The sequence below is a fragment of the Phalaenopsis equestris genome, unplaced genomic scaffold (assembly GCF_001263595.1).
Source record: "Phalaenopsis equestris unplaced genomic scaffold, ASM126359v1 Scaffold000002, whole genome shotgun sequence".
Classification (NCBI taxonomy): Eukaryota; Viridiplantae; Streptophyta; class Magnoliopsida; order Asparagales; family Orchidaceae; genus Phalaenopsis; species Phalaenopsis equestris.
In genome coordinates, this window is record NW_018164444.1 from 64,682,394 (window position 1) to 64,702,279 (window position 19,886).

Below are 19,886 nucleotides of genomic sequence, written 5' to 3' on the forward strand. Positions count from 1 at the left end.
ATTCCTGAATTGTAGGAGCTATAACTACAGACTTCACATAAACTAATCCTCAAAATCAATCCAACCATGGACACAATTAAAATACTCTCAGAAGAATCCATCAAATCCTACCTCCCAACTCCTCACACCTCCATTAAACTAACCTTACTCGACCAAATCGCTCCAGAAATGTACACTGCCTTGCTCCTCCGCTACTCCACCACTTCCACCAATGCTCCACATGAACTTCCATGGAAGCTCAGGACTTCTCTCTCAAAAGTTCTGAATCGATTCTACCCATTAGTTGAGATAGCAGCCGATGGCATTCTACAAGTTAACTGTAACAATGAAGGCACAGTGTTCATAGAAGCATGTTCTGAAACTGATCTCACCGTCTTCCTTCTCTCCCCTCCCATCAACCAGTTCAAAGAACTCCTTCCGGTTAAAACCAGTATGTTCAGACACAGTGAACCTATTCTTTTGCTACAATTCACTAACTTCTTAAATGGCTATGTGCTCGGATTTTTGATTTCGCATGTGATTGCCAATGGTGCTTCCATGGCCTTATTCCTAAACTGCTGGGCGGAGACAGCACGTGAGATTGAGGAAGATAGACTAGCCATGCCTTGTTTCACTTCAGCTTCAACTCTCTTCCCACCCAAGCCTCTAACAATCGCCTACCAGGAACCAAAGGAGCCGTTGGATAACTCAGAACTTTGTTTTATCTTCTTCTTCCATAAGGAGGCTGAAAGAGAGTGCTTATAAACACAATGGAAAAGTTCTACTCTCACAACTTGTGAACTTGGCAAAAGATTTACAGGTTTATCAGATCTCTCCATTGGCAATCTATGGATTGGTGGAGTAAGCTTCATTGAGGGAGGAGTAGGACAAGAAGAGGTGGTGAAGCTGGTGAGGGAAAGTGGGAGGGGAGTGAATGAGGAGGGAGTGAGGAATGAGGCTGAGAGAACGTTTGCAGGTAAGAATGAAGGGAAGGGAGAGGGGGATTGGAAGGGAAGAATGAAGGAGATGCTATGGATATTTAGTAGTTGGTGTAGGATGGGTTTTTATAAGACTGATTTTGGGTGGGGAGAACCAGAGTGGATTGGATGTGAGTTTCGGGGCCTGAAGGATGAGTGTATATTGATTGATTGAAAGGATGGAGAAGGAATTGAGGTGTGGTTGTGGATGGAGAGAGAGGAGAATGATGAGAAGTTCCTCCCCTTTGCTTATGCTTAGATTAGAAGAGGAGAGTCATGCAAATGAGCATTATCATTATACATATGTGTTATAAAGATATATTCAACTCCCTTTTGTGGTTGTAGAATGAGTATATATATATTAATTCTATCAATGTTTATTCTATCATTGTTAATAAATCATAAGGTTATGAACTTCGAATTCTTGGACATTTTTTTAGTTTATTTCTAACTTATGATTATATTAATTTTTACACTTTCTATTCATGAAATATTAATTAAAGATTCTTTGTTGTGTTGTTAATTTTTTATTCCTGACAAGAAGCATCAGGGGCGTCCATGGGATGATTGGTGATATTATGTAACTACATCTTTCCTCGAATTAGATCTACTGGACTATAGGTTACTGTCTTCAATTGGCTTTCTTGTGGTCGTTGACTAGGATGTCTCTTTCTCGCGTTTCTAATCAGATGCCTCAGATTCAAATTATTCGGTTATCTTTTTGGGAATTGATCGGCTTTGACCTTATTGGCTTTAGCTCAAATGGTTGCATTCGATCGAATAAACGGGCCTCTTATCAATGGGCCTTCATTTGTTGTACTCTCCTCCTTGGGATTGTTAGATCTCCACAAGATCAACGCTAGCGTACTTTCAATGTACAATACTACATAATTCTCATATATTTACATATCTAACCCCTACACATGCATAACCTACTTGATTGAAACAAAGTAAGAAATTCCAAGAAGAGTTGGAGCACTCAACCTACCTAAAAAATACAACTAAACATTCATATTTATGTGCACATCACTCAAATCTTTCATATTGTATAAAAATATCACCATCACTATATTTCTAAAATTGAAATATCCCTTCCGATGTATAGATTTATGACACTAACATATTATAAATGTTTAGGTGTTAGATATATGATTTATGTAAATTTTCCTATAAAATATGAAAAATTTACACTTACATCACATAATTTTTTTGTGTATTTAAAAAACTTAAAACTTTTATGTTTCCATTTATAACAATTTTGTCATAATTATATCAAAATATATTCATGAAAATATATATTTTTCTTAAAAGTAGATAATATTAATAATAATATTATTTTGATGTTAAATATTTGTGTTTTATATAAACTAACACGACCCAAATATGCTCGACTCAAATCTGTCTTGTTTATTATGTTGTTCATGATATTTAACTCAAACTTGAGCCAATTAACCTTATTGTTATATGGGGCAACCAATTTTTTTTTAAAATCAACATAACTCAATTGATCTAAATATGAAATGTTTAACCAAGTTAACCTGACTCAAAGCCATCTGATCCAATTAATAATCATGTCAATTTTGAGTTAATTTTGGTGCATCCAAGTCAGTCTTAACCTAATCCAAATAATCAAATCAACTCAAACACAAAACTTTGGTGTTGTGTTTGGAATTGGATCATCTATTCTATGCAACATAGTTAAAAAAATCCCCAACTAACCTTAACTTATGTTCATAAGCTTTTAATCTCCACCTTGGGAAATTAGCAATTTTGAACCAATTGTAGCAGCTCCAAGAGAAGACAATAAATATTGAAGAACTAATAAAATAAACAGATAAAAGGAAATCAAAACAAGCTTAAAGAATAAATGAAAAATGAAAAAAACAAATGCTCAAAAACTTACCCGCAGAACCATTAAGATTCCCTCCAAAGATAGTGAATATCTCAAGTCAAACATCTAAAATATTTAAAATTCGGTTAAATTTTAATGTATGGTTTGAATTTATCATAGCGAATCAAATCTCAAAAAAATAATAATAATGAATAAATAAATAAATAATGAGAGATCAAGAAAAATCTGTTCAGAACTACCAAGTTCAAGAGAATTATTAGATCAGTCAGTTCAAAAGATCAAGGACATATCCAACTAAAAAAGCTGAGGAACAACACAACAGCAGACAAAGAAAAGCAAAAAACCCAACAAAAACAACAAATAAGAAAAAAATGAGACAGCCTCAAGCACTGCAAATTACAGCAGCCGCTGAGAACTCCAAACAGCAGCAACAACAAAGTAAGCTAATAAAGAATAGGTCAGAAACTGTACCAGCAGTGTTCAATCATACTTTCTGATTAATCATTGACCTTGATGAAAAAAATTGACCACGTGATCTTTATTTATATAAACAACAACAATAATAAATAATTAATAAATAATATAAATTGTTAAATTATAATAAAAAGTTAAGAAAACTATATAAATAGTTAGATTATGATTCCTCCTAAAAATTTCCTGCTCCCCACTCAGGCAAAAAAACACGTGATCTTTCAACAAATGGAGCCGCCAAAGTCCAACATAACCTCTTAAAAAGCTTTCTAGAGCCACCATTTTTGACCAATTCCTAAATTGCAGGAGACTTAAATACGGACTAACCAGAAAATAATCCTCAAAATCAACCCAACCATGCTAGCCATCCAAATAATCTCAAAAGAATCCATCAAACCCTCTCTCCCAACTCCTCACACCTCCATCAAACTCTCCTTACTTGACCAAATCGCTCCAGAAATCTACACTCACTTACTCCTCTTCTACTCCATCAGTTCCACCACAGCCCTGCAGGAACTTCCAAGGAAGCTCAAGACATCTCTGTCAAAAGTTCTGAATCAATTCTACCCATTAGCAGGAAGGGTTGAGATAGCAGCCGATGGCATTCTACAAGTTAACTGTAACAATGAAGGCACAGTGTTCATAGAAGCATGTTCTGAAACTGATCTCACCGTCTTCCTTCTCTCCCCTCCCATCAACCAGTTCAAAGAACTCCTTCCGGTTAAAACCAGTATGTTCAGACACGGTGAACCTATTCTCTCGCTGCAGTTCACTAAGTTCTTAAGCGGTTATGTGCTTGGAGTTTCCATTTCGCATGTGATTGCTGATGGCGCTTCCATGGCCTTATTCCTAAACCGCTGGGCGGAGACAGCACTTGAGATTAAGGAAGACAGATTTGCCATGCCATGCTTTACCTCAGCTTCAACTCTCTTCCCACCCAAGTCTCTAAAGGTCAACTACCAGGAACCGAAGGAGCCATTGGAGAACTCAGAAGTAGTCATAAAAAGGTTTTTTTTATCTTCTTCTTCCATAAAGAGGCTGAGAGAGAATGCTTATAAACGCAGCAATCAGAGGCGATCAACTAGAGTTGAGGCTGTCTCAGCTCTCGTGTTAAGGTCTGTAATGCGCGCAGCTGAAAGAGAAGAAGTGGGAAAAGTGTCGATCTCACAAGTTGTGAACTTGCGCAAAAGATTTGCAGGTTTATCAGATCTCTCCATTGGAAATCTATGGAGTGGTTCAGTAAGCTACATTGAGGGAGAAAAAGAACAGGAGGAGGTGGAGAAGGTGCTGAGGGAAATTGTGAGGGGAGTGAAGGAGGAAAGAGTAAGGAACGAGGCTGAAAGAAGGTTTGCAGGTAAGATTGAAGGTAAGGGATCAAAGGAGGATGAGAAGGGAAGAAGGAAGGAGAGGTTTTGGATATTTAGTAGTTGGTGTAGGTTGGGTTTTTATAAGACTGATTTTGGGTGGGGAGAACCAGAGTGGATTGGGTGTGGGATTTGGGACATGAAAGATGTGTGTATATTGATTGATGGGAAGGATGGGGAAGGGATGGAGGTGTGGTTGTGGATGGAGAGAGAGGAGATGGAGAGATTGGAGAATGATGAGGAGTTCCTTTCCTTTGTTTATGTTTAGATTAGAAGAGAAGATTCATGCAAATGAAATTTTATAATTATAAAGATGTGTGTTATAATGAGATACTCAACTCCCTTTTTATATATCAATTCTATCAATGTTATATCATTATCTTTGAATTACAAAATTTAAATAGAATTATAAGGGAGAATTTAAATAATAAATTTAGATTTTTAGATTTGTTAAAAATATATCATGCATGAATATGAGGAGTTGATATTGATATTGAATAATGATCATTAAATAACCTTGTCATAACTCATTTTAATTTGTATTGTATATAAAAAAAAATTCCTGGAGTTTATGCATACCAATTTGGTCATTTTGAAATGATTTGAATGTAAAAAGTTTCGAATATCACTATTTTCCTCATTTAGTTGTTTGAAGTGATTTTATTCTCATATTTTAGTAGTTTTTTATTTTTTAATTATTTGGCTACATATTTCGAAGTCCTAAACAACATGCCTTTTTTTTATACCCAGCGGAAGTATTAAATAACATATAATTGCTAAGCAAATCACAAAATAATTGAATGTCAACTGATCAAAATTTTAGCAATTTGAATATTAGCACAGGTGTTAGGTAAAACGAGCTTAATCAAGCTCTTTGACTTGCACTTTCCAGTTCATAAATGATAATATGACTTAGTTATATCATACATCCAACGATTATTCTGCTAACTAGACGTGATCTTCACTGATCATAATTAAAATTTTAAGAAACAAAATTATCTTCCTCCTATAATGCATACAATGAGATATAATTTTCTTTCATACATTTAGGGCCTATCTTAAACTAATTTTGTTCTTGTTTTATTTTTATTAAAAAAAAATATTTACATGATGTATTTTTCATGTGTTTTTATTTTTTTATTTTTCAAAATAAAATATATTGTGCAAGAAAAAATAAAACAAACACAAATTATTACTAATACTTTATTCAAGAAAAAAGATCAGCATATTATTACTTATAAAAATGGATCTAATAAAACACAAATTAATTATTTTCTTATGAGAAGTAAAGATAGTCAAGAATGTAAAGATTGTAAGATCATTTTAAATGAGAATTTAAGTATTCAATATCGATTATTAGTTCTGAATTTTAAGATGAAGAGCTGTACAATAAAGAATACAAAAAATCATTATCATAGAATTAGACAGGGGCACCTAAAAGACACAAAAATTATTTTTATGAGTAAAATTTGATATTTTAATATTTGTGATGTTCATGAAGAAATAAATTTTATGTGAGATAAAGTAACAAACACTATTAAACAAGTGACAAATGATGTATTTGGAGAGTCAAAAGGAAAAAAAATTATAAATAAAAATAATTAACGGTGAAATAATAATGTTCAAGAAAAGATAAAATATAAGAAGTTATGCTGTAAAAATTTATTTAAAAGTAAAAGCTTAAAGAATTAGGAAAAATATAAATGACCCGTAGAGAGTCTAAGATAACAATCTGTGATGCTAAAATTCATACTTGTAGTGATCTTTATAATAGATTATATACTAAAAGAAAGTGAAAAATATATGTATAAATTAGCCAAACAAAAAGAGAAGAAGAGTGAAGATTTAACTCCAGTGTATTAAAGATCAAAATAAAAAAAATATTTTTCTTAAAAAAAGATATTCAACATAGATAGATGCGTTATTTTGATAAGCTTTTAAATGAAGTTTCTAAAAATATGATCGACCTTAGTGATCCTAATATCGTAAAGTAGTAAAATATTTTATTTTTACCGTAGCATTAGTAAAAAAAAAGTTGATGAAGCTTTAAAGAAAACCAAGGATGAAAAGTCTGCAGGACCTAATTATATCTCAAATAAAGTGTGGAAATATATAGAGGATTTAAGAGTTTCTTGGCTTACTAAACTTTTTAATATTATTTTTAAAACTAAAAAAATATCTGAAGAGCGAAGGAAGAGTATTTTGGTCCCTACTTTTAAGAATAAAGGGGATGCACAAGAAGTTGCAAATTATGGAGAATTAAGTTGTTGCGTCGTACTTTAAAATTACAGGAGAGGGTAATTGAACATAGATTAAGACTTATTACAAAGATTTCTTATAATCATATTAGATTTATGATGGGCAAGTCTACTATGGAGGCTATACATTTATTGAGAGGTTTGAGGGAGAAGTGCAGAGAGAATAAGGAGGATTTACATATTATTTTTATTGATTTAGGAAAAGCTTACTTCTAAGAGATATCCTTTGGAGAGTAATAGAGAAGATAGGTGTTGATATGATTTCTATTCAAGTAATTAAGGATATGTATACTAGAGCTGTTACTTGTGTTCGAATAGAAGGAGGATTGACCAAATATTTGCCTATTTCATTTGGTCGATACTAGAGCTGTTACTTGTGTTCGAATAGGAAAATATAAGTTATTAAAAAATAATGCTGCAGTTTATACATTTTAAGCTCATGTGCATCTTTCAATCCCCACGTAGTGGGATTAAGGCTTTGTTGTTGTTGTACATCTTTCAATGCAAAATTTTAAGAAAGAATTACATGCGTATCACTCAATTCTTATTAATTTACATATGCAATACATAAATTTTAATTTTTAAATCTATGCCACCTTACATGTACATTAAAACGATGTATTTTAGATTTGGAAAGTTAAATAGTGGTACTTTGATTTGATATGAAATATTTATGTGGTATAAATGTTGATGCGTGCTAGAAGATTATCGACGGTAGAGTAATAAATTATCGTCATAGCGTTGCATGAGAATCTAACAGACACTCAGGTAATAAAAGTGACGGATCGAAACATCTGAAATTTGTACATCAAAAACCCAAAAATGAAAAAAAAATCACAAGGCTTAGTCTAGTTGAAATGATCCGCTACGAGTTGGTGATTACACGTACAGACGAGAAATGGCCACACAGTTTCTTGATTTGCATCGATCATACACAGAAAGAGCTCATTGCCCCATGGTATGGAATGGTCGCAACGAGGAGTAGTTGCTAGAACTTCGATACGTCGTCTTCGAGATTAGCATGACATTCAGTATGATGCACTGCTCCATGAGATGTTTCGTAACCCCGCGACGTCGGTTGTTACTTTGAATGGTGTTTCGTCACTCTGCAACGCAAATATTGACTCTGTATGGAGCTTCATTGTGACGAGTAATGGGCGGCTGACAGTAGTTGATGTTGGTTCCATCGGACGACCCAAAGATAATCCGTTGATTGGACGACGTTCCATGAATATTTGAGTGTCTTAATGATGTTAGAATTGAACAATCTTAGATTCGTTGGATTTATCTTGTCGAGATGTTCAATTTGATCATAAGCTTGTCATATTTGAAATTTAATTGACATTTCAATTTGGCACTAGAAGCTTCCAAAAATGGTTTAATAGCTCGATTTATGCTTCATTTGACTCTGATTGGGTCAACATTAATGTTATTATGTTCGTCTCGTCGAGCCGGTCAATTTTGCTATAACTTTATTGAAATCAAAGTTTTGAATTATTTTTAATTAAACTTTACACTTTCTTTACTAAAAAAATTGCCTCGATGAAAATTTATTCATGTTGTATTAGTTTACCGCTATTTTCAGGCGAGGTTAACTCTATTTTCTAAAATTACCAAAATCCAGAATTACATATGCATTATTTATCTATATATATAAATTGTAGTGTTATTTTATAAGAAAATTTATGTAGTAAAGTTGGCAGCTGATCGATTTTGGTTGTGATGTCATGGGTTTGAATCCCTTATACTTCAAAAAATTGAATTATTTTTTCCACTGGATGTGGAACCAGACAGTGGCCGAAGGCTGAGGTTGCAAGGCCAGCGGCAACGGTGGTCGGAGTCGAGGAGATTGATGGCAGGAGGTTGCTAATGGCAACAGAGGTAGAAGCTTGAGTCTGACGGAGGTGCAGCCGTTGGCTAGAGCGGTGGCGTTTGAAGGTCGACAGCCCTGACATGAGTAGGCAGTGGCTGGAGGCGAATCCTGACAGTGGTGGCAGTAGGTGATTGGAGTGCCAACAGTCGAAGGTAGTGACTGCTGGCAGTTGCCAAAGATAGTCGGAGGTGTCGAAACCCGAGCCCTAAGAGAAAAAGATGGAGTCTCCTAGTCTATTTTTTTTTTCAATCGCATTGTTGTTGCACTTCTCGAAGGAAATTTCTCAAGTTGTCGCACTTTCTGGGGGAGATTTTCCGTACAGCTGCAATGATATCCATTAAAGATTTTTTCATTGTTGTTGTACTTTACGGAGGAGATTTTTGCATTGCTACCGCACTTATTAGAAGAGATTTTCCGCACTATTGTCATGTTTTCCATAGTATATTTTTGATGTTGATGAGATGTCGATATCTCGAGAATCCCATCCCTCTGAACATCATCACAAATACTAGAATTTTGAGGAGTGATGCCGACACCATTTGAAGATGAGCCAACTCTTTCTTCAAGGGAATGGAAAATAGAGCTTGCAAAAATCAATCATAGCCTTGGTGAGCACAAAAAGGTTAACTCCTCAATCATAATGCGATAACTTTGTAGGCTTCTTTTCGATAAAAAATGTTGGTTTTGAAGAAGAGAACATGAGCTGCGAACCTCCTGATGATAAGAAGGATGATTTAGCGGATTGATATCTTTATTTTTGCTATCATGTTGCAGGTTTTCTATCAGTATGTGTTAGTCTTTGCAATCTTTCAGTCGCCTGATATGACATTTATACAAGGCGTCAGTGTTTTTGTTTGTACGACTTTCTTTCACTCGATATTGTGGTATTGCATTTGTTCGTATATCTTTGAGCCTATTTGGTGTAAGATTAAAAATGTTAAAATTCTCGAATTGAACGTAATCCAATTTGAGAGTTACCCCCAACAAGAGCTTAATAACATCAAACTCTTCTGACGCTTCCTGCACTTCGATATTTTTTAGCTTCGAACACGTCGAATTCTGCAATCAAAGCTAACTCATGCACTTTGAAAAAAGAAAAATCATGTATCTTTTAAGGCTCGTGCCTTCTGAGGTTTGTGTCTCATAAGGTTTGTGCTTTCTGAGGTTTATAATGTACCAATATTTTCTGAGGTTCGTAGCATTCTGAGGTTTTTGAGTGGAAATCATGTCAACAACTTGCACTCATGAAGTCCTTCCAGTGAGGACTCTATTAGCTACTTGCTTCCCATCGAGACTTGCCTTATGAGCTTGTCTTCTAAGAACATAGTAGCTTCCCATCGAAACTTGCTTCATGGGCTCGTCTTCTAAGAGTACCGTAACTTCCTATCGAGTCTTGCCTCCTAGCTCAACTTCTTGGGATATGGTGTCTTCCCATCAAGACTTGCGTCATGAGCTCATATTCCTAGGCTACGGGTGGGGACTGTGTCTGCTCGCAATAATGTTCGACCTTTCTTAAGTTGTTTAGATAGAATGTGTCAACTCGACAACCATAGCATGTAATGAAATTAGTCGATTGTAATCCATGAAGGATGTAAGACTCATCTAAGGTTGTGTAGCCAGAGATGTTCGACGGCGTTAACCTGTTGCAGACAAAATCGTATGAAATCCACTCAGAATTTTTTACCTATCAGAGGATGTTAGTTGAAGTTTCTGCTTGACAACCGTAACTTGTTATGAAAAGGTCGAAGAGAAATCCACCAATGATCTTGACTAATCTAAGGCTATTAATCGAAGCTTCTGCTTCACGACTTTTGCCTGTGATGGAAGATGTAGAATCAAGTCATCTGGGACTGCTGGAGCTTGAAATGAGATGTCAGAGATGCTCTATATTTTTCGCGGCTGAAACTTATGTCGGGATAAACCATATGTTTTTTTTTTGGTAATATGATTGCATCCATACTCAATAATAATGTATGACAAGTTATTAGTTGATGCTTTTAAATTTGTTGTCCCCTAATGTGGGCATTTTCCACATGAGCATGTAAAGCAGACCATGTATTGAACCTTAAGAAAATCAATTTCCTGATCCAGTTGAAAAAGAACTCCAGTATGATGAGGAGGCGCCGAAGAAACACTCTTTGCGATGAAGGTTGTCCCCAGTTTGGAAGCAGTTCTCGAAGACTTGATGTCTAAATGAGACATATGATGACCACCCTACCACGGTCTGCCCCGGACATTAGCGTAAACGACCTTTCGAGACTGCAGTGAAGGTTGCCCCCAGCTTGAAAGTAATTTTCATAGACTTGATGTTGAACAAGATGCAGAAAAAATTGCCGCACTACAATAATGTCTGGAATGTTGACGTGAACGACCTTTCGAAACTACAGTGAAGGTTGCCCCTATAATGAAGAATACTTCAGAGATGCAAAGAATGTTCTTTCACCAGTTAGGTGATGTAATATCATTGAGAAACGAAGTTGAGGCTTGATGTCACAAACTTGAAGATTGTGTCGAATGAGACTTCATTTCCCACAAAGACCAAACTGATGAGTGCTAAAAGATTCACAACAGTTGAGAAATGAATTATCATATTAGCGTTGCACAATTGCCCAATACATACTCATGTAATAAAAGTCATGAGTGAAAACACCAGAAATTTTTATATGGAAACCACAAAAAGAAGAAAAACATAAGGTCAGACTCTGTTGAAATGATCCACTATGAGTTCGTGATTACACGTACAAGCTCTTATCACACATACAAAAAATGGTTACACTATTTCTCAAGTTACAATGGTTCACACAAAAGAGCTCGTTACCTCACGGTATGGAGCGGGTGTAGCAGGGAGTATTTGCTAGAGCTTCAGTACAAACTGATACGTCATCAACAAATTTTCATCATCTAACACAAATCTCGAGGTGTTGCACAAATCACAAGGTAATTTTGAGCAAAGAAAGTTCAAACTTCAATTAAAATTCATCTAAAACTCTAATTTCAGTAAATTTATAGTAAAATTGACCGACTTAACATGATGAACGTAATGACACTAATATTGACCCAATCAGAGTTAAACCAAGCATAAGTCAATCAGAGTTAAACCAAGCCAAAATCAAACTGTTAAACCATTTTTTGTAGCTTCCGGTGCCCAATTGAAATGTTAAATTGATTCCAAATCTAACAAGCTTATGGTCAAATAGAATATCTTGACAAGACGAATCTAACAAGCCCAAGCTCACTCGATTTTGTTATCATTAAGGCACTCAAATATTCATTGAATATCGTCTGATCAAGAAAATCACTCCGGGTCATCTGATGGAGTGGTCCGTAAATAGAGCTCTACCCCCCACTTGAGAGGGAGCCAAAACCTTGAGCCAGAAGAAGGTCGAAGCTTGGAGAAAGAGTTAAAGTCCAACATCGCTTCACACTAAATATTTGGTGAATACATTCTGCTCCTACAGCCGCCAAGCACCAACCACCACTTTCCGGCCAATGTAAACCGCCCTTTACTTGTTGCGGCAAATCCGAACAAAGTCAAGATTCACACTGCAGGGCAAGGAAGCACCATTCAAAGTAACCGACGTTGCAGATTTACTAAGCATCCTACAGAGCACTGCATCATCCCGAACATCATGCCAACCTCAAAGACGGTGTACTAAAGCTCGAACAACTACTCTGTATTGTGACCACTCCATACCGTGAGGCAATGAGTTTTTTGTACACAATCACTTGAGAAACTGTGTAATCCTTTCTAGCTTTTGGGACAAGGGCTTGCACGTGTAATCAACAACTCATTGTCAATTATTTCAACTGGACCCGTGATTTTTTTCTCTTTCTGGGTTTTTCAAGTAAAATTTTTTGATATTTCTACTCGTTACTTTTATTACCTAATGTGTGTTTGATTCTTTTGCAACGCTAAAACGATAATTCATTGCTCGATCACTGCAAATTTCTAGCACGTATCAAATGTAAAAATCTAGGTGTTGGATGCATAAATATATAAAAATTGGTTGTATGTATGTAAATGACCTTAAATTTAAAAGCATTTTAGGTTTGCCATAGTTTTCTTCACAGTACATCAAGAAAATAAAACTCCTCTAAAAATTTGAAATTCTTACAAAGAGAAACAAATTCAACCTTAATTATTTATTCCAATTTCTATACTTATGTTAAAATAAGTTTGGTATATACAATTTATACATATTTAAAAATAGTGAACAAAAAGGCATTTGAGAAGCATCAATAAAGATGATAAAGTTAAACTTCTAGAAAAGCTCTTAGATGCCATCCACTCTTCTTTGCATGTTTAATAAGTGGTTAAGTTAGTAAGAAAGTTGATGAAAATAGATCTATATTTAATTATTATTGTATATAATAATCAGATGTTATCTTCAGATTAAATATTGCATAAAATAATAGATGCAAAAGATGAGTGAAAAATAATCACTCCAAAAAAAAGGAAATGTTCCTCTCCCTCCCTCCCTCCCTCTCTCTCTTCCTTCCCTTCTTACTCCCTCTCACATGGATGGATAAAAATACTTTTGCTATAATAAAAATACTTTTGACTGGATTTTCCACGGATCAAAGGGCTCCAAACAGAGCGAGTGTAACCTGACAGAGCTCTACAAGAATTAAACAAAAATATTTGGAGGACGGTTGAGCGACAGTAGACAGCCATCCAAAGACAGTGACCGGTCAAACCAGAGATTGATCGACTCAAAAACAACACAAGCAGAGGCCGACCAACAAGAAGCAACCAACCAGATATTCATCAATAACACGACATGAAACCGATTTTATTGAGCGTCGACCGATTAAAAAGGATCAGATGTGTGATTGTTATTTCACACTAAGCCTAGCATTCTATAAATAGAGAAACATTAAATGTAATATAAGTTGTTGATATCACATACAAAAATATCTCCTCTCTCTGTAAGTTTTTTTCTTTTTTTCTCATGCTTCATTCCTTGGGAGTGATTCACAGACAAATCTGGGATCAACAATATATATATATATATATGAGATTTACAAAATTGATGCAAAAAGTTAGAGATTGTTTTGTGAATGCAGTGGATATCAGAGATATAATTTGAGGTCATTTAAAGATTCTTAAAGAGGAACAGACACGAGAGATCTTCTAAAAATGTTAAATTCTACATAATTAAACTTGATGTGACCAAATCAAGCTTGCATAAAAATGAAAAATTCTACAATTTATATATGCCATTAGCAAAAAAAACCATACTGCAAAATTAGACAAAAAAAAAGAAAAATGGAAAGAGTTAAAAGAATTCTATAAAATAAAAGAGACAGAAGTTGTAGAACTTCAATAAATATTATGTTTGACATTGCCAATAATGTGGTTCCAAATGAAATATCTTAGACTAACCTTAATATAAAATACATACCTTAGTTCACGTGAAATGCACGCACTACCTGATCCAAGTTTGCAGCAGATTTCAATAGTCAACATACTGCCAGGAGGAAGAACGAGCAGAACGAACTCTGCACATATTTGGACCATGAAGCAGCAGATTGAAGCTTAAATTCCCAGTAGCTTCAGAAAAGCTTCAGCATCACTGAGATCAGGAAGAATAACAGCAGTTCCATTGCTTGCTCTCTGTAGTTCTTCTGCATTGAATATGCCGGTGCATACTCCGATGGCCAAAGCACCTCCGTCCTCAGCAGCTCGAATATCATTTGGCTGAAAAGCATTCAAAAGATTTGAACCAAAAACTTTAAACTTGTGGAAAATTTACATACATACCACACAATTTTATCTATTTACATATCAAACACTTAAAGTTTGATATATACACTTTGGTGTCATAAACCTATGCATGAAAAAATATTTTTCACATTAAAAAGATGATGATTGTGGTATATTTTATGTGATGTTAAATTTTTTTTGATTGGTATGCATGTGAATATGAATCTTTAGGTGTTAGATATGTAAACACACAAGAATTGTGTGGTATGTATCTAAATGCCCCTAAGCTTTTTTGAATGATGGAGGTGATTACTTACAGTATCTCCGACATGCACTCGCAAATCAAAACCTTCAGGATAGAGCTCGTTTGCTCTATTTGCAGCAATTTTGATTAATTCTACACGTTCAGTATGATCGGTTCCGAATCTGTTTAGGATTCAGCCAATTAAGAATGGAAGGAGAAAAATAAATATACAAAAGAATGGAGAAAAAAAAATGAATTTTGATAGAAGTATCCAAATCTTTCAGCTTACCCTCCAAAATTTGGAACAGTGAAATATCTATGAATACCCAGGCCCTCCATCTTCATCCAAGCAATCTCTTTGAGATTACCTGTTGCCTGTTCAAACAAGAATATGAACTAAAAATCTGACAGAAGATTTACTACATGGAATTTTTTACGTGACATCTAATTTTAAATTCATCAGCGATTAACCTAATCAATGTTAGTAACTAAGCAAATACGCAGTAATTCAATGAATATTCATTACAATTAACATTTCTTTTAAAATTTTGAGGGCGTTAAATGCATATTTTACAAATCTTTAATTCTGAGCAGTATCCAGCTTTTTTAACACGCAAATTATTTCTCATATGGACCTTAAGATGGAATAAACTTTTACTGGATTCAAACCATTATGAAAGCAAAACATGACGGTAGAATAAGACGGCACGGTAACAAATCGCTGTAGAACGAGGCCACAGTTCGTAGAATAGGATTTAGATTTCACAAAGCGAGGTATTAAAGCTCTGCTTTGGAGATGCGCTTTTTTTTTGTCATGACCATAAGATTTTGTACACAGCAATGTACAATGTACAATGTCCTGAGCACCTAATAATTTTTCTTAGTCTAGAAATTATTAATTGTGACAAATGGATGGCTACAAAACTTGAGACACTTTTAATGCAGAGTGGGAAGAGTTGCAGACAGACGGGGGCCTCCCCTGTTTAATTCCTGTATCAGCTTAGCTTCCAAGTAACTATTTCTTTTTCTCTAATATTTGTTTATTGTTTAATTCTGTTTTTAATGATCTTTATAATAGATTATATACTAAAAAAGAGAAAAATATATGTATAAACTAGCCAAACAAAGATAAAAGAAAGATAAAGATTTGACTCAAGTAAACTGTATTAAAGATGAAAATCAAAAAGTACTTTTCTTAGAAAAAGATATTCAACATTGGTGGGTGAGTTATTTTGATAAAATTTTTAATGAAGTTTCTGAAAATACGATTGACCTTAGTGATCTTAATATCGTGAATAATAATAAAACATTTTATTTTTACCGTCGCATTAATAAAAAGTAAGTTGAGGAGGCTTTAAAGAAAACAAATGGTGAAAAGTCTGTAGAACCTGATGCTATCCCAATTGAAATGTGGAAGTATTTAGGAGATTTGGGAGTTTCTTGGCTTACTAAACTCTTTAATATTATTTTAAACACTAAAAAGATGCCTGAGGAGTGGAGGAAGAGTATTTTGGTCCTCATTTTTAAGAATAAAGAGGATGCACAAGAGTGTGCAAATTATAGAGGAATTAAGTTGATGTGTCATACTTTAAAATTATGGGAGAGGGTAATTGAACATAGGTTCAGACATTACAAAGATTTCTCATAATCAATTTGGATTTATGTCGGGCAGGTTTACTATTGAAGCTATACATTTATTGAGAGGTTTGATGGAGAAGTTCAAAGATAATAAGAAGAATCTACATTTGATTTTTATTGATTTAGAAAAAGCTTAAGATAAGGTTTCAAGAGATATCCTTTGGACAGTTCTTGAGAAGAAAGGTGTTGATATGACTTATATTCAAGTCATTAAAGATATGTATACTAGAGCTGTTACTTGTGTTCAAACTGAAGGAGGATTGACAAATGGATTACATTAGGGATCGGCTTTAAGCCCATATCTTTTTGCTTTAGTTATGGATGGTCTTACTGGACATCTACAGGAGGATGTACCTTGGTGTATGCTTTTTGCTGATGATATTCTTCTCCTGGATAAAACGAGAGAAAAAGCCCAGGAAAAACTTGAATTATGGAGGTCTACATTGGAGTCTAAAGACATGCATTTAAGTAGAACAAAAATTGAATACATGGAATGTACTTTTAGTAGTAGTAGCTCTAGTGACAGAAGTGTGATTTTGGGTGATCAAATTATTAAAAGGTGTCAACGATTTAGACATCTTGGGTCCGTTGTTCAAAGCGATGGTGATATAGATGAGGATGTTAATAGTAGAATTCAAGTTGGTTGGTTGAAGTGGAGGAATGCTTCGGGCCTTTTGTGTGATAGAAAAGTAACACTTAGACTGAAAGGAAAATTTTATAAGACAGTGGTGAAACCTGCAATGCTCTATTGTGCTGAATGTTGGCCTTTAAAAGAGAAACATAATAATAAGTTAAGTGTTGCCTAGATGAGAATGATTAGGTGGATGAGTGGTTTTACACTTAGAGACAAAATACGAAATGAATATATCCGTGATAGGGTTGGTGTAGCTCCTCTGACGGACAAAATTAGAGAAAGTCGTCTTAGATGGTTTTGGCACATTAAACGTCGACAATCTGATGATCCAAGTAGGAGAGTAGATGTTTTAGATTCGACTTGTGTTAAAAAAGACAGAGGTAGACCTAGGAAGACTTGGGCTTATTGTATAAAAAGTAATCTTAATTTACTAGAACTAAATGAAAATATGACACTAAATAGAACGAATGGAGAAAAAGGATTCATGTAGTGAACCCCACGTAGTGGGATTAAGGCTTTGTAGTTGTTGTTGTTGTTGTATCTGTTTACTGTTTAATAAGTTTTATTAGATTAGTTAATGAGGAGAGTGGTTCCTCGTTATTAATTAGTATTGCAGCCTTTTATATATGCTAGAGGTAGTAGCAAAGAGGATCATTCTGCTACTTTGTTTTTGGTAATAGAACCCTCGGTTTTTCCTCTCTTCAGTGCTTTTCTCCATGCAGGTCTTGCTACTATCCTAGTTACATTTGGTATCAGAGCCTCAATAGCGGACAATAGCAAATCCTTGGCGAACAACGACGATCATAGGTAGGAATTATATTGGAACAAAAAGTAGATGGTCTATCAATTAAGTTGCAATACTTCATGATTGAGGTTCGGCAAAAGCTTCAACAACTAAGAACTGGTGCTTTTACAAACCCAGCAACCACATTAGCCGTCTTGGCACCCACACTAATGAAGGGTGACGCCACCACGGTGAATCATAAGCAAAGGCGTCCTCAACGATTGAGCCACCGGTAAGTCCTGAGCATCTTGAATCGAACGAGGAGAAAAATTCTCACTGACATACCCGAGACTTGGATACAGATTAGGTGGTTGACCCTGCTCGATGAACTGCTCAGCAGACAACGTAAATTTGCTGATCAAGTTTACAGTGATTGCAAGGTGAAGATAGTTACCTTATTTTGACGGCCGCTTACAGAACGAAGATTATTTGGACTGGGAACAAGTTGTAGGAGTATTCTTTGAGTATATGGATATAAACCACAGAAAAACAGATTCGTTATGTTGTCTGTAGAGTTGGCACATGGTGGCAACAACTCGTTCAGTCCCGTCGGAGGGAGGGATGAAAGCCTATTCAAAGTTGGACCCGAATGAAATAACTGTTAAGGAATCATTTATAGTCTGCCGACTGCGAAGAAATCTTGTATGTGCAATTTACTTCCTGTCGACTGTGAATAAATTCAGGGAAGTCGCATGTTTAGTGCATATACGGAGGAGTGCAACTGCTTGAGCGCACGAAATGATTCCAACAAGAAAATTGTAGCATGGTATATAAAAGGTTTAAAAGAAAGCATCCAAGACAATATGAAGATGAATGTCATGTGGTCTTTATCACAAGCTGTCAATTATGCCTACAAAGCAGAACACCAAATTCAGCAAGAAGCCCATCCTTAATGCTTTAGTTGAAACTAGAAGAAAGCCTAATACCAATGCCCACAACCATTAAACCCCTCAATTGGACCAGAGAACAACTGCAGTGAGCGAAGAACAAAAATTATAGGATAAAGCCTTACCACCTCGAGACAACTTACATCATCAGTTGGGACCCCAAAAATGCTTCAGGTGTCTTCAACCGGGCCACAAACCAAATGAGTGCTTGAAACATAAACAACTTCAGCTGCTTGAAGGGGAGGCAGGTTCTGATAACGCGGAAATGTGTCCATACATTGGGGAAGACTATCAATCAGGAATAAAAAAAATCATAATAAAGAGGAATAAAAGAAATCATAATAAAGAGTTTCCTTCTTCGCAATAATGCAAAGAATGAAATATTATATTTGCACGGATTCTCTCCTTTTTAGCTGAATATTTAGATTATGAATGTGTATTAATTAAGTTACTTAAATTAGATTATACTGAATATTATGTACCTAAAATAGATTGTACAAACTACTATTTATTGGAATGAAAGCAAAGGAAAAGACATTCAGCCTATTTGCTCAAAATATTGTCATGGTTTTAGAGCCTGAATCCTTGAAATTTTAGCTTTTGTTATCTTTGTCTGGGCTTCCTCACCGGAGAGGTCGTTCTTGTCTTTGAGTTCTGCGGAATCTTCGTCCGCTTTGTTTGAGTTCTACAACTGCTTCAAGCCGATCGCCTTCGATCGCACATTCGATTGGATCTCTGGTGTTGAGTTTACGACTGGCATCTCCGGACATCTCCGCTCCGCTCGCTCTGGTGCGGACATCTCTGGACTTCTCCTCTGGTGCGGCATCTTCAGATATCAGCCATTTGCTCCCGCTCGTTCGATCGTCGCATCTGCCGCTCGTTCGATCGTCGCATCTGCCGCTCGTTCGATCTTCGTTCTTTGCGCTCCGCGATCGATCTGTCCCTATCGTTCGATCGATCGTCCTGCACCACTCCGCGATCTACGCATCTGCCGAGTCTCGTGCCTCGATCCACTCCGCGACCCTGCATTCACTCTGCGATCCACTCCGCGATCTTCGCATCCTGCATTCAGAGATACCGTGCGGACATCTCTGGACAATCCGTTCATCCTGCATCCACTCCGCGATCTTCGCAGCGATCTTCACTTCTGCTGTGTCTCGTACCTCGCCTGAAGTTCTTCGCATCTACCAACCTAGCCCTTGGTTTGAATTTTATTTA

General features: G+C 35.6%; 3 protein-coding genes across 3 annotated transcripts in view; 2 read left to right on the forward strand and 1 right to left on the reverse strand.

Annotated features, from left to right (window-relative positions):
• Positions 1-168: 168 nt before the first annotated feature.
• On the forward strand, positions 169-1,266 carry LOC110019614 (BAHD acyltransferase At5g47980-like). Its single transcript, XM_020717358.1, is given in 2 exon segments — positions 169-677; positions 759-1,266. Coding segments are annotated over 2 exon segments (966 nt in total). The 3' UTR covers positions 1,216-1,266.
• A 2,252-nt stretch (positions 1,267-3,518) lies between these two features.
• LOC110038181 (BAHD acyltransferase At5g47980-like) lies at positions 3,519-4,985 on the forward strand. Its single transcript, XM_020742952.1, has one exon. It carries the CDS (start codon positions 3,637-3,639, stop codon positions 4,909-4,911), a length of 1,275 nt encoding a protein of 424 aa, XP_020598611.1. The 5' UTR covers positions 3,519-3,636; the 3' UTR covers positions 4,912-4,985.
• Positions 4,986-14,093: 9,108 nt separating this feature from the next.
• LOC110021073 (putative pyrophosphatase PpaX) overlaps positions 14,094-19,886 on the reverse strand; it is a 40,120-nt gene continuing 34,327 nt past the window's right edge. The window contains exons 4-6 of the mRNA XM_020719409.1: positions 15,015-15,100; positions 14,799-14,907; positions 14,094-14,475 (exon numbers count right to left, since the gene is read on the reverse strand). Coding sequence (XP_020575068.1) covers positions 14,314-14,475; positions 14,799-14,907; positions 15,015-15,100 — 357 coding nt within the window. The 3' untranslated portion in view covers positions 14,094-14,313. The remainder of the gene's footprint in view (positions 14,476-14,798; positions 14,908-15,014; positions 15,101-19,886) is intronic.

What these genes read in the sequence shown, in the direction of transcription:
- LOC110038181 (XM_020742952.1), top strand. Translation starts at nt 3,637, where the DNA reads ATGCTAGCCATCCAAATAATCTCAAAAGAATCCATCAAACCCTCTCTC.